Source organism: Leptodactylus fuscus, chromosome 11, assembly GCF_031893055.1.
Source record: "Leptodactylus fuscus isolate aLepFus1 chromosome 11, aLepFus1.hap2, whole genome shotgun sequence".
NCBI classification, from domain to species: Eukaryota; Metazoa; Chordata; class Amphibia; order Anura; family Leptodactylidae; genus Leptodactylus; species Leptodactylus fuscus.
Genome location: NC_134275.1, coordinates 50,367,700 through 50,380,807, shown reverse-complemented (window position 1 = coordinate 50,380,807; position 13,108 = coordinate 50,367,700). Strand labels below are relative to the sequence as shown.

General features: G+C 42.8%; 1 protein-coding gene across 1 annotated transcript; it reads right to left on the bottom strand.

The window, feature by feature from the left end:
• Window positions 1–7,728: 7,728 nt before the first annotated feature.
• LOC142185398 (C5a anaphylatoxin chemotactic receptor 1-like) lies at window positions 7,729–12,258 on the bottom strand. Its single transcript, XM_075260823.1, has 2 exons — window positions 12,211–12,258; window positions 7,729–9,100 (listed from the first exon to the last, which is right to left on the bottom strand). The coding sequence occupies exon 2, from the start codon at window positions 9,079–9,081 to the stop codon at window positions 8,035–8,037; it is 1,047 nt and encodes a 348-aa protein (XP_075116924.1). The 5' UTR covers window positions 9,082–9,100; window positions 12,211–12,258; the 3' UTR covers window positions 7,729–8,034.
• Window positions 12,259–13,108: the final 850 nt, after the last annotated feature.

The window sequence follows — 13,108 nt, the reverse complement described above, 5'->3', positions numbered from 1 at the left end:
CCTAACACGTCTCCCAGGGAGACGCCGCGCAGCAAGGAGACCGCGGCGACTCCGTATCCTGACAGTACCCCCCCTTTGAGGAGGGGCCTCCGGACCCTCAAGAGGACCCCCTGGCTTAGTAGGGTAAGAACGGTAAAACTTCTCCACCAATCTAGGAGCGTGAAGGTCTCTGGCTGCCACCCAAACACGCTCCTCTGGTCCATACCCCTTCCAATGTATGAGGAACTGAAGGGAATTCCGCACTCTGCGTGAATCAATGACCCGTTCCACCTCATACTCTAGTTCCCCCTGAACGATCACTGGTTCGGGTGGGGAACGAGTGACCATTGCCGGAACATACTTTTTGAGTAGGGACTTATGAAAAACTGGGTGAATATGGAGGGACCTAGGAAGTGATAATTTGAATGACACAGGGTTGATTATTTCAGAAATGGGATATGGACCAATAAAACGCGGGGCAAACTTAGTAGATGGAACACGAAGTTGGAGATTTTTAGTGGATAACCAGACGTTGTCACCCACCACAAAGTCAGGTCCAGGGCGGCGCTTTCTGTTGACGAAATTTACTTGATTAGCCTGGGCTTTTCTCAGCGATGCCAGGCTTTCAGCCCATACAGTACAGAGAGATTTAGCAACGTCCTCTACTGAGGAAAAGGCAAATTCATTACCTGTTCCTGAGGAGAATCTGGGGTGAAAACCATAGTTAATGTGGAAAGGAGACGACTGAGTCGAGGAGTTGACATGATTATTTAGTGCAAATTCAGCCATGGGCAAATATTCACTCCATTTATCTTGGCAATCCGACACAAAGCACCTCAAATACTTTTCCAAAGATTGATTCAATCTCTCTGTTTGACCATTAGTCTCTGGGTGGAAGGCTGAGGAGAAAGAAAGAGAGACTCCCAACCTGTTACAAAAGGCTTTCCAAAACCTGGACACAAACTGTACGCCCCTGTCCGACACCACATTAGAAGGAATACCATGCAGACGTAAAATGTGGCGGATAAACAACCAGGCCAACAATTTAGCTGAAGGCAATTTTTTCAAGGCAACAAAGTGGGACATCTTAGAAAAACGATCTACTACAACCCAAATTACCGATTTCCCTTTAGAGGACGGGAGATCGGTAATAAAATCCATGGAGATGTGTGACCAGGGTCGATTGGGTAGCGGGAGTGGATGTAAAAGACCCGCTGGAAGTTCATGGGGCACCTTAGATCTGGCACAGGTCTCGCAAGAATGAACAAAATTTTTAACATCTCGTTGCCAAGATGGCCACCAATACGTTCGTGATAACAGATTCCCAGTACCAGCAATGCCTGGATGACCTGCCAGAACAGAGGAGTGGATCTCCTCTAAGAGCTCCAAGCGGAGGTGGCTAGGGACAAACAATTTACCTGGTGGTAGCGCACTAGGGGCAGCCTCCTGAGTGTTGAGAATACGGGTTTCAAGATCCGAGGTCAAAACTGCCACTACCACCCCAGGAGCAAGTATATTTTCAGGTTCCCCATCAGAACTACCACTAAGACCAAAACTTCTTGACAAGGCATCTGCTTTAGTATTCTTTGAGCCGGGACGGTTGGTAATTACAAAGTGGAACCTAGTGAAAAATAGAGCCCACCTGGCTTGACGGGGATTTAATCTTTTTGCCTTGTCTAAATATAATAAGTTTTTGTGGTCAGTTAGTACAGTAATTTTATGTCTGGCCCCCTCCAGGAAGTGTCTCCACTCTTCAAAGGCCCACTTAATTGCCAGAAGCTCTCTATTGCCAACATCATAATTGGCCTCAGTAGTGGCGAACCTCCTGGAAAAGTAGGCGATAGGTTGGAGGTTGGTAAATGGTTCAGTGCCCTGAGACAGGACGGCTCCTACACCTACTTCTGAAGCGTCAACCTCTACAATAAAGGGCAATTCCGGATCAGGATGGACCAGGACTGGGGCAGAAGTAAAGAGTTGTTTCAAGGTGACGAACGCTACCTCCATCTCTGGTGTCCAGGAGGCAGGATCCGCCCCCTTTTTGGTCAAATCGGTGAGAGGTTTAACAATGGAAGAAAAATTTCGGATAAATTTTCGGTAATAGTTGGCGAAACCTAGAAACCCTTGAACTTCTTTTAAGGTAGTAGGTTTCTCCCATTCAAGTACTGCAGATACCTTTCTGGGATCCATACCAATGGTACCAGGAGTAAGGATGTATCACAAAAAACCTATCTCCTGGACTCCAAATTGACACTTGGATAACTTAGCACAGAGGTGGTTTTGACGTAGCCTAAGAAGAACCTCTTTTACATGTTGCTGATGTGACTCCCAGTCCGGTGAGAATATGAGGATGTCATCTAAATAAATTACTAGATATCTACCTAACAGATCCCTAAAAATGTCATTCACAAAACGTTGAAATACCGCCGGAGCATTGCTCAAACCAAAAGGCATAACTAGGTATTCAAAATGACCTTCCGGGGTATTAAATGCGGTTTTCCACTCATCCCCGTCTCTTATCCGAATCAAGTTGTAAGCTCCACGGAGGTTAATTTTAGAAAACCACCGAGCTCCCACCACCTGGTTAAAAAGATCCGGGATGAGTGGCAGAGGATGTTGGTCTTTGACCGTAATTTTATTCAATTCCCTGTAGTCAATACAAGGTCGGAGACCACCATCTTTTTTTTCAACAAAGAAAAACCCCGCCCCCACCGGAGAAACTGAAGGTCGGATATGTCCTTTAGATAGGCTCTCTTTAATGTACTGGCGCATGGACTCGCGCTCTGGAGCTGAAAGGTTAAAAATGCGACCTTTGGGTAGTTTAGCTCCAGGAACCAAATCAATTGCGCAGTCATAAGGTCGATGTGGAGGTAAGGCCTCCGCACTGAGCTCGTCAAAGACGTCTTTGAACTCGGTAATAAATTCCGGAATTTTGATATCATTTTTGATAGTACAAATAGTATTAATATGAGAAGTACAGGAATCTCCCCATCTAACCAACTCCGAAGTTTCCCAATTAAAGACTGGATTATGTACACGCAACCAGGGTAAACCAAGAATAACGTCTGCAGCCAGTTTTTTCATAACAAAAAATGACACTTTTTCAACATGTAAACTGCCGACAAAAAACTGCACCTCAGCAGTACGGGCTAAGATTTTCCCTTCAGACAAAGGGGTTAGATCTGCTCCAGATACCTGAAATGGGTATTGCAAGGGAATTAATTCAATTCCTAGAGCTTGTGCCACCACTTCATGGATGAAGTTCATGGCGGCACCTGAATCCACCATCGCCTGACATGCAAAAGTTTTATTATCATTAACAAGAATAGCAGGGAGTAAACATCTCTCAATATTATTAGGAGGTACCTGTGTGCCTGAGTGACCCTCCCGGAAATCACTCAGGCATTGGCATTTCCCGGCGGTGGTTTAGGTCTGGTTGGACAGTTTCTCAGGATATGTCCAGGCTTGCCGCAATACAGACACAGAGCGTTTTCTAGGCGATACTTTCTCCTGGAGGCGGATGTGGACCCCAATATCATTGGTTCTTCTTCAGGAATAGAACAAGAGGTAGGGACAGCAGAAGGAGGTATAGGTTCCGAAAGGACAGACCAGGATTTAGCTGAGGACCCAGGTTTGCTTAATTTCTCTCTACGCCTTTCCCTAAGCCTCCTATCAATAGAAATAGCCAAGGACATAAAGTCTCCTAGATTTTCAGGGACTGGATGACTTACTAGAGCATCTTTTACAGAATCAGATAAGCCTTGTCTAAAAAGGGTTAACAAAGGTCTGTCTGTACACCCTGACTGAGAGCTCCACTGACGAAAGTCCGTACAATAGTCCTCGGCAGTTCTAACTCCCTGCTGAATAGACAACAGATGGGACTCGGCCAAGGCAACTCTATTAGGGTCATCATAAATCTGACCTAATGTTTGAAAAAACTTATTTAATGAATTCCATTCAGGAGCTCCAGCAGGTAGAGCCAAGGCCCAGTCTTGTGGTGATCCTCGTAGAAGGGACACCACCAGCGCCACCTGCTCTGCTTCAGAAGAAAGGAAATTAAAACGAAAAAATAAATGGCAAGATTCCCGAAATGTTCGGAATCTGTCTGGTTTACCGTCAAAACGGTCAGGCAAGAGCATTTTAGGATCCTGACGGGTATTCAATATGGGAAAAACTGGTGTTTGAATAGAAGAACCTGCAGCTGCTGATGCTGGATCAGGCAAAGCCTCCAGACGCTGCGAGACTTGGTTAATTAACCCAGCCATGCCCTGCACCTGCCTTGACAGTTCATCCAGTCGGTCAGTTACGGAGTGTTCGGCATCCATACTAAACCGCCGGGCGGCATGTCTAGGGTAAGGGCCAGCCATTATGTAAGGATTGGAGTCAGGGTCAGGCAGTGCAAAGTGACACAGCTGGGAAAGCAACACTGTGCAACTAATGACAAAAGGGGTCGTAGGCCCTGCGGCTATGACTATGCTGTAGTATCTGAGATGAGGCAGACCCATGCACTTCCTAATTGAAGTGCGCCTACCACAACTCCTTACGCTTCTATCCCGGCGGCTAGGATAAGGGAAGAGGAGGCCCTGAAAGTCCTAGGGACTGGAGTCACGGGGTCACACCTGAACAGAAAGCACAGTGTAACTGCAATGCAAAACTATAGACTAAACAGCATGGAACCAGGGAGGACCACAAGTCCCAGCAAGACACAGAAGAGAAGGCGAGGTCAGACGAGCAAGAGGTCAAGCCAGGAGATATAATAAAGGTACCGAATCAAAAGACAAGGGAGAGTCAAAAATACAAGCCGGGTCTAAAAAAAACCAAGAAACATATGGAATACAAACAGACAGGGCATAAGACTGAGCAGGGGGACCAGGAAACACAAAGTGAATGGCTGGCAAGGATCCATGCCTGGGTGGGGTTTAAATAGCAGCAGAGAACACACCTGATGGCTAATGACATGGAGACTGAAGGCAAGGATAAGATTAACCCTTAATGACCTAAGCACACCCAATAGAACTCCTAACACGTCTCCCAGGGAGACGCCGCGCAGCAAGGAGACCGCGGCGACTCCGTATCCTGACACATATATCTCAAACATATAATACAGTCATATATCACAGCCATTTATCTCAATCATATAATACAGTCCTATATCACAGCCATATATCTAAGTCATATATCACAGCCATATATTGCAGTCATATACATCACAGTCATGTGTATCACCATCATATATCACAGTCATATATCTCAGTTATATATATCACAGTCATACAGCGAATCTCATTAGACCCTCGTCCTTTTATTACGATTTTTGTTCCTAAATTCACAGTGCAGGTGAAGATAACACAATTTGTAATATTTGGAATAAGAAGAGATCAGCAGTCATCTCCCATAGAAGTGAATGCGAGGCAGATTTCAAGTGGAATCTGATGCAGATTTTGAGGCATATTCCACCTCACGTTCAGTACCAAATCCCAATGTGTGAATACCCCCTTAGTGCTGGAGTTTCCATAGCGTACACCACAGTTACAAGAAGGTTCCGGATCTTGTTGCGGAGATTCCATTTGTTTGGCCATCATTCTTATCTAATATCGCCATTACAATAAATCTGATTCCATCATCATCTTCATTCTGTATATGATGTGCATTACCTGTACACATAGACAGGTTTATGGATGCTTTATGGTTTTGCTAAAAATATTGCAAAGGCAAGTGAAAATAATCTAAATTCTGTGTTTTTCCCCCAAATTACCAGGATTTCAGTGTATATTGTTAGCTAACACTACTTTTTCTGTCATCAAAAACTGCATTAAAACCCCACAATCAGCCTGTCATGTACAGACCTGTCCAGTCAAACATACATTGAATTGTCGTCCTTTATGTCATCTGGTTCCCTGACATCACAGACATGGGCAGTCAGTGGTGACATCACAGACATAGGCAGTCAGTGGTGACATCACAGACATAGGCAGTAAGTGGTGACATCACAGACATAGACAGTCAGCGGTGACATCACAGACATAGGCAGTAAGTGGTGACATCACAGACATGGGCAGTCAGTGGTGACATCACAGACATGGGCAGTCAGTGGTGACATCACAGACATAGGCAGTAAGTGGTGATATCACAGACATAGGCAGTCAGCGGTGACATCACAGACATAGGCAGTAAGTGGTGACATCACAGCCATAGAAAGTCAGCGGTGACATCACAGACATAGGCAGTCAGCGGTGACATCACAGACATAGTCAGTAAGTGGTGACATCACAGACATAGGCAGTAAGTGGTGACATCACAGACATAGGCAGTCAGTGGTGACATCACAGACATAGGCAGTCAGTGGTGACAGATCCACTGCAGAGGTGGCTGGCACCTTTAATGTGTCTCAGCGTCAAGTACAAAGAATTAAAAAAAGATCTGAACAGACTGGAGATGTTTTAGACAAGCCCAGGTCCAGGAGACCCCGCAAGACAACTACTCAGGAGGAACGTTTGTTGGTTAGAAAATCAAAACCAGCCCCTCTTCCACTGCAGCAGAGCTCCAACAAGCCTGGTCACCTCAAGTCCCTGTGTCCACTAGAACAGTTTGTAGGATTATGTCTCAAAATGTCCTCCATGGTGGAATCAGTGCCCAGAAGCCATCACTAAACAAAAGACCCCTGAGTATAATGATAGCAGCGGTAGCGGCTGTCACTGGGCCCCTAATGTCCCGGGCCCTGTGGCAGCTGCCTCTGCTGCTACGGCGGTAGTTACGCCACTGGGGGCATGAACAACTAGGTATATGGGCTCCTAGCAGCCCAGGGTCACTGTTCAGACCCTGGACTGCAGAAAATACATAATGGCAGCCCCACCCAAGGTTGATGGGGGACATTTATATGGCGAAACCCTTGGATGCCATGGTCCTGTTTGACTGTGACATCCAAAAGTTTAAAACATGCACATTGTGTTACTTGGTCAAGCAGCTACCATCATGTTCCAGGCACCATGATTGATACAGCAGCATCTCTCCTATGCAACCATCAAGGTATACATTGGGGAATCCTCCCAACATATACCTCTAATGAACACTGCAGCTACATGAATAAGACACAATATAATGAATGAAATCAATGTTTATTTAATTTAATGGCATTTGACTTTCTATCAACTAACACTAGAACCAAGAACCAAAATATACTATACCATAGTAAAACACAATGAGGAGTGTACAAACACCTGTAGGTATACAAAATATAAAGTGCTGTGTACATATACAAATACTGTCACAATGAGCTTAAATGTTCTACAAGAGTACTATATGCCGCACGCGTACAAATCTCTATAGGGGTTTGTATGAGCAGAGCCATTTTACATGATGTTATTTCTTAACTATGTTCTGTGTTGCGTCTCCTTTATTATTGTTTCTTTTTATACTGTATTTATTAATAAAATACAAATTTTATAATTTATTTCTGCTCAGTTCTATATTGCCATGAACTAAGTATGACATGATCAGTGTTCAGGAAAATACTTTGGGAAAGTATTTTAAATACAAAGTACAAAATACGACTTCAAAAGTATTTTAAAAATACTAAAATACTTGAAAAATGTAAACCAAAAATTTAATAAAAACAAAAAATAGAACAATTGAACACAGGCTAAATGGAAAAAGACCTTTAAGTTTAAGTTTATTTCCAAAACTCGAAAAATTGCCCACCCCTGCCATAAGTGCTTAAGGAAGTTGGACGTTGAGTTTATTTGACCCGTGATGAGCTTGTTCGGCCAGGCCTTGCAGTACGCAGACACTTTTTGTCCTGTCCCTGCCACTTCGGATTTAGTCTTGTTAATTTTGAAAAAGTTCTGTCCAAATTTGCAGGGAGATCCTGAATCCTTGTCGGTTGCGTCCCCTTCACTGGTATTACGATTTTCCTCCATTTTTGAAGTAATTTTACAGAATGGATTACGCGATCGGGATGTTTAAATACTAAAAATAAATCATAAACTATATTGCATATTTATACCAGTTACACTACATTGTCTCAAGTGCCTGGATTATAGAGGTTTATGCCCCATTACATTATACAGAGGCTTCTGTATTCCGGGTTTCTGAAATTGATTTTGACTTTTTGGAGTCAACTGACTGACTCACTTCCTCTGCCAATACGTTTTTTAGAATATATCTCAATGATTTTTTTAATTTGCTTTTACAATCTTGGCCCATTAGCACATAGATGATGGGGTTAATACAACTGTTCATGAAAGCAAGGGCGATCAGTATGGTATCCACCTGTAATGAAGATTTATATAAATCCAAATTATTGGGATTTAAAGCGAGAATCATTCCCACCACATGGTAAGGAAGCCAACATACGAAGAAGCCGATGATAACCGCAAGGACGACTTTCATCGTCTTAGTGTTCTGCGTAAATCGCACTTTCACTCTATACATTAGTATGCTATAGCAGGTGATAATAACAAGAAGCGGAATGATAAAGCCAACTAGTAGACGAAAAACAGCGATGAAGTTTTCCACGCGTTGTCGATCTTCAATTCTTATTATTGAATAGTCAAGTGTACAAATTTCTTTCCCATAGGAAATACCAACGGTCCGAAAGATGAAGGACGGGCTGTTGAAGATGATGGCCAGGATCCACGTAAACGCACATGCCACGTATGCCTTTCCCAAAGTTCTGTGGTTCTGACACCATACAGGTTTTACCACCAAGGCGCAACGGTCAATACTGATTATAGTCAAGAGGAAGACGCTGGCAAACATGTTGATCAAGAGAACAGATGCGTTAAACTTGCAGGCAAAGAGACCCAGGGGCCAGTATCTTAAGCTTATGGTCATGATACTCAGCGAAGCAGAGAGACAGCACAGGAGATCTGCAATTGCCAGATTTAAGAACCATACTGTGTTCACTGAGCGTTTCATTTCAAAGGCAGTTATCCACACCACTAAAGCGTTCCCAGGTACACCAACCGCGACCACAATGACATAGAGAAATAAAGCAATCCATTCATAGACTGTTCTTGGAGGAATAGTTGCCGGTCCCATAGTAGAATGTACAAAAGTTTCATTGCCGTAGTCGTAATATTCAGTAGAGGAAGAAATTAAATCCATAGCAAATTGATCTTTCAACCTGTAAAACATAAAAAATAGCGTGACTCATTTTCCTCACAAGTGTTACCAATGTAGTTATTATCAAGATTTCATTATCAAATGCTGTCTTGACCTTTCCCCAACTTCAACTCCTTGAATCTTTCAATATATCTTTTTTTGTTTGTTCCTATTTGAGATTTCAGGTAAGAACACAGAAAACTAAGAACACAGATTGCTCAAGAGTGGTGAGAGCTAAAGAAAAAATTCCACCTGTGCCAGAATCGGTGGAACAACGCTTATTCAATCATGCAGAGAGTTGGAAGTGGTGAAAGATCCTCTATAAGCAATATAGGGAGTCTTCCAGGTAATGGGTCCTAGGAAAAGGAATGCAAATTAGTTCTTTACTAAAAGGAGTAAAAGCATCACTTATAACTAGTGATGAGCGAGTAGTGAAATATTCGAGATTCGATATTCGTTTCAAGTAGAGCCTCAATATTTGACTACTCGATCGAACATCGAATCCCATTATAGTCTATGGGAAAAAATGCTCATTTCAGGGGAAGCCAATATTCGACTAAAGGAGAGTCACCAAGTCCACGAATAGCAGGAGGAGAGTGTTTAGGAGGAGCGCTGTGCAGTTAAAGCGCACAGACCTCATTATAGTCTATGGGGTCCGTGCGCTTTAAAGGGGCTCTATCACTAGGAAAAGTCATGTATAACTAATCAAACCTTTGCATAGGCTTTAGAAAGTCTATTCCACACCTACCTATAGTATGTAGATTGCCTCAGTGGTTTCTGAATAAGTCCGTTTTTATTCATATACTAATTAGAATGGTGCACGATAGATCATGCACACCTCTCCTATTGTTTTCTATGGGAGACTGATGATGATGATGATGATGACTCGGCTTCCTGTTTGCATAGAAGATAATAGGAGAGACAAGGGCTGCTGGGAACTTCCTGTACTGGCTGGAAGCTTATTAGCATATGAATAAAAACGGACTTATTCAGACACCACTGAGGCAAGCTACATACAAAAGGTAAGTATGGAATAGACTTTCTAAAGCCTATGCAAGCATGTGATTAGATAAAAATGACTTTTCCCAGTGATAGAGCCCCTTTAACCGCACAGCGCTTGCAGTTGCGCTGATAAAAAGTAAGCTCCCTCGTAACAGCAAGCTGCCAGCTCTCCTGACTAGCAAAGACGAGCCTGCGGCAAATCAACGCTGGTTCTGCCGGAGGCTCGTCTGTGAGGAGGCGGAGTCTAAAATCAGACCACAATGGAGACTGCTGTGGTCCGATCCTTACTCCGCCTCCTCACAGATGAGCCTCTGGCAGAACCAGCGTTGATCGGCCGAATGCTATACACTGGCCAATCAACGCTGGTTAATTCATTCCTATGAGAAAAAGTAAGCTCCCTCGTAACAGCGAGCTTGCTGAAGAACCAGCATTGACTGGCCGAATGCTATACACTGTATAGCATTCGGCCAATCAACGCTGGTTCTGAATCAAATATTTACTGCGAATAGCTAGTAGTATTCGATCAAGTACGAATATTTCGAATATCGTAGTATTCGATGGAATACCTACTCGATCGAAAACTACTCGCTCATCTCTACTTATAACCAGTCACTAATAATTTGCATTCTAGAGATACAGGTACACATGACTAGAGTATAAATTTGCCAGTATACAAATCACACGTCAGATATGGGGCCCCTAAAATGCCCTTTGCACAATATATGGATGGGGCAAGAATATTTGTTTTAATAACTGTCATTTTTAATTAAAGCTTTGTCAATAATAAAGGAAATAGCAGAATATCAATCAGGAGAGAAACAAAAAGAACCAGCTGTAAATATCCCATCAGATTGCAGGGAACAGTAACAAGAAAAATGCAATAACAAGAATACAACAAAAACACAAGAAAAAGAAAGAAAACAGGGGAGGGGGAGAACCGAGCGGCTTCTTCATTCTATTTTGGGGTATATCTTCTATGTTGAGTGTCTGGCTCAGCATAGCACAGTCACATCCCCAACACTTGACTCTTGGTTGTGGGAGATCCTGTTATCTTTCATGGTTATTTATTAAATCAGTATTTGACAATATTTTAAGCCACCCCTATTGAACACATTGCATCAAAGTACCCTAAAGATTATGATCTCCTCACCAAGGCACATGGCATATACCCCTGGGTATCACAATTTAGATGATATGTTGGCATACAGATTAGATGTGTGTCTCACAACCTTACTGATTTTAATGGTTTTCGGTGGCCATTTCTCCAAAGGCATAGGTCCATCTACCTGGTTCTTTTGTTCTTAGGATGGTAAGATTCTATCCAAAAAATGATGCAGTGCTTATATAAGACCCCAAATGATTTGGATACTCATTCAAAGTATTGGTGTGGTCCCATACCAAGAACCTGCACCTATAGACTGTATATGGTTTCAAGTGAATGGGAGCAGAACTTCAGTTCCTGGACACCACAATACAGTGCATGGAGCCTATAGACACTTAAGTGCAGGCGAGGGATAACTGCAGCCCTGCTCTCTTTCACTTGAATAGAAGGTTCTTCACCATGTATACAGCTTCTGGTGCAGAGACAGCCGGATCAGCTGATCAGTGTGGGGTCCAGGTGTCGACCCCACCAATCAGATACTGAGGACCTATTTTGAGGACAGGTCTTCAGTATCCAAAACACTTGAGGTCTTGGACAACCCCTTTAAGCAGAAGATTTTTCCCCTCTCCCACCCCTCAACACGGCCAAGTGTGCATGTGTATTGAGGAGTCAGTTTGGGTGACTGCAATCTAAAGTATCTGGCAAGTTTATGGATTCCAAAGTTAAAAGGATCTGTTCTGGTTACAGATTTTGATAAGTACTTTCTGTTTTTCAGAATTTACCAGTAATTGAACAATATTAAACAATATATTTGTATGTGACATCTCCAGTAACATATTACTGAACAATCAGTACTTTACAGATTTAGTGCTATCACTGCTACCCTATGCATTACATAAGTAGAGTAGTATGCAGTACTTATGATTCCTAGTGCTAAGTATATAATTCATTCTCCCTGATATATTACTCTCTACGCCTATCATTGACATTCCCATATTTTTGCAAAATGTACATGCAATCAGACTTACCAGGAGTGAAGGATTGGATGGCTAGTGGCGGCTCTCCAGTAAAGGGTTAGTTGCATGACTTCTTTTATAGAGTCTTGGTGGTGAACGTCACTGCAGGATATAGTACATCAGATAGGATATTGAACAACCCCCTACGTATGGGGATTACAACAGATTGTTCCTACTGTTTCAGTAAAACTCGTCAGTGATGATATCCAAAGGAGGATGTACCAAGCAGTGGAGGGTGGAATAAGACAAAGATGATTGCAAGGCATCAATTACTGTCCAACTTGTTGAGAGACTATATGATGAATGTGGAAGAAGAATATTAACAAGGGCATAGATACAAGCTGGACGGGGTAATTGGATACAAGTTTACGGCAACAAACTGAATCTTTGCCCCCAGATGAAGCCACATAGATGGTGAAAAGCAGGTAAATGAAAAAAAAAAAAAAAAAAATTAAAAAGTGATATTTGGGTATTTGTCTATTAATGTGTCAAATTCATAAACAAATGCCTGAAATAGATCATATACAATCAATGTTTATTAATAACTCTTAAAACATAAATCACATCATCCACCCAATATGAGGTTACTGGGGAATAATACCCACCCAGACTACCTCCGTGATAATGGCAAGGTACCAAAACTGTCACCCAGACATGATTCATAGGTATTATCCCACACCAATGTCATATTGGGCGGATGATGTGATTTATCTTTTAAGAGTTCTTAATAAACATTGATTTTATATTGTTTACTAGCATCTGCCCGCGGGTTGGTGTTGGCGCTGAGCCACTTATATTTAGCCAATTGCTGTTGTGGATGATCCACCTGCTCCCGCGTCTCGGCTCTGCTACATCGCTGCATATGCGTAGGATACCCAGCTGTATGTACATTTTTGCATATGGAGAGCCT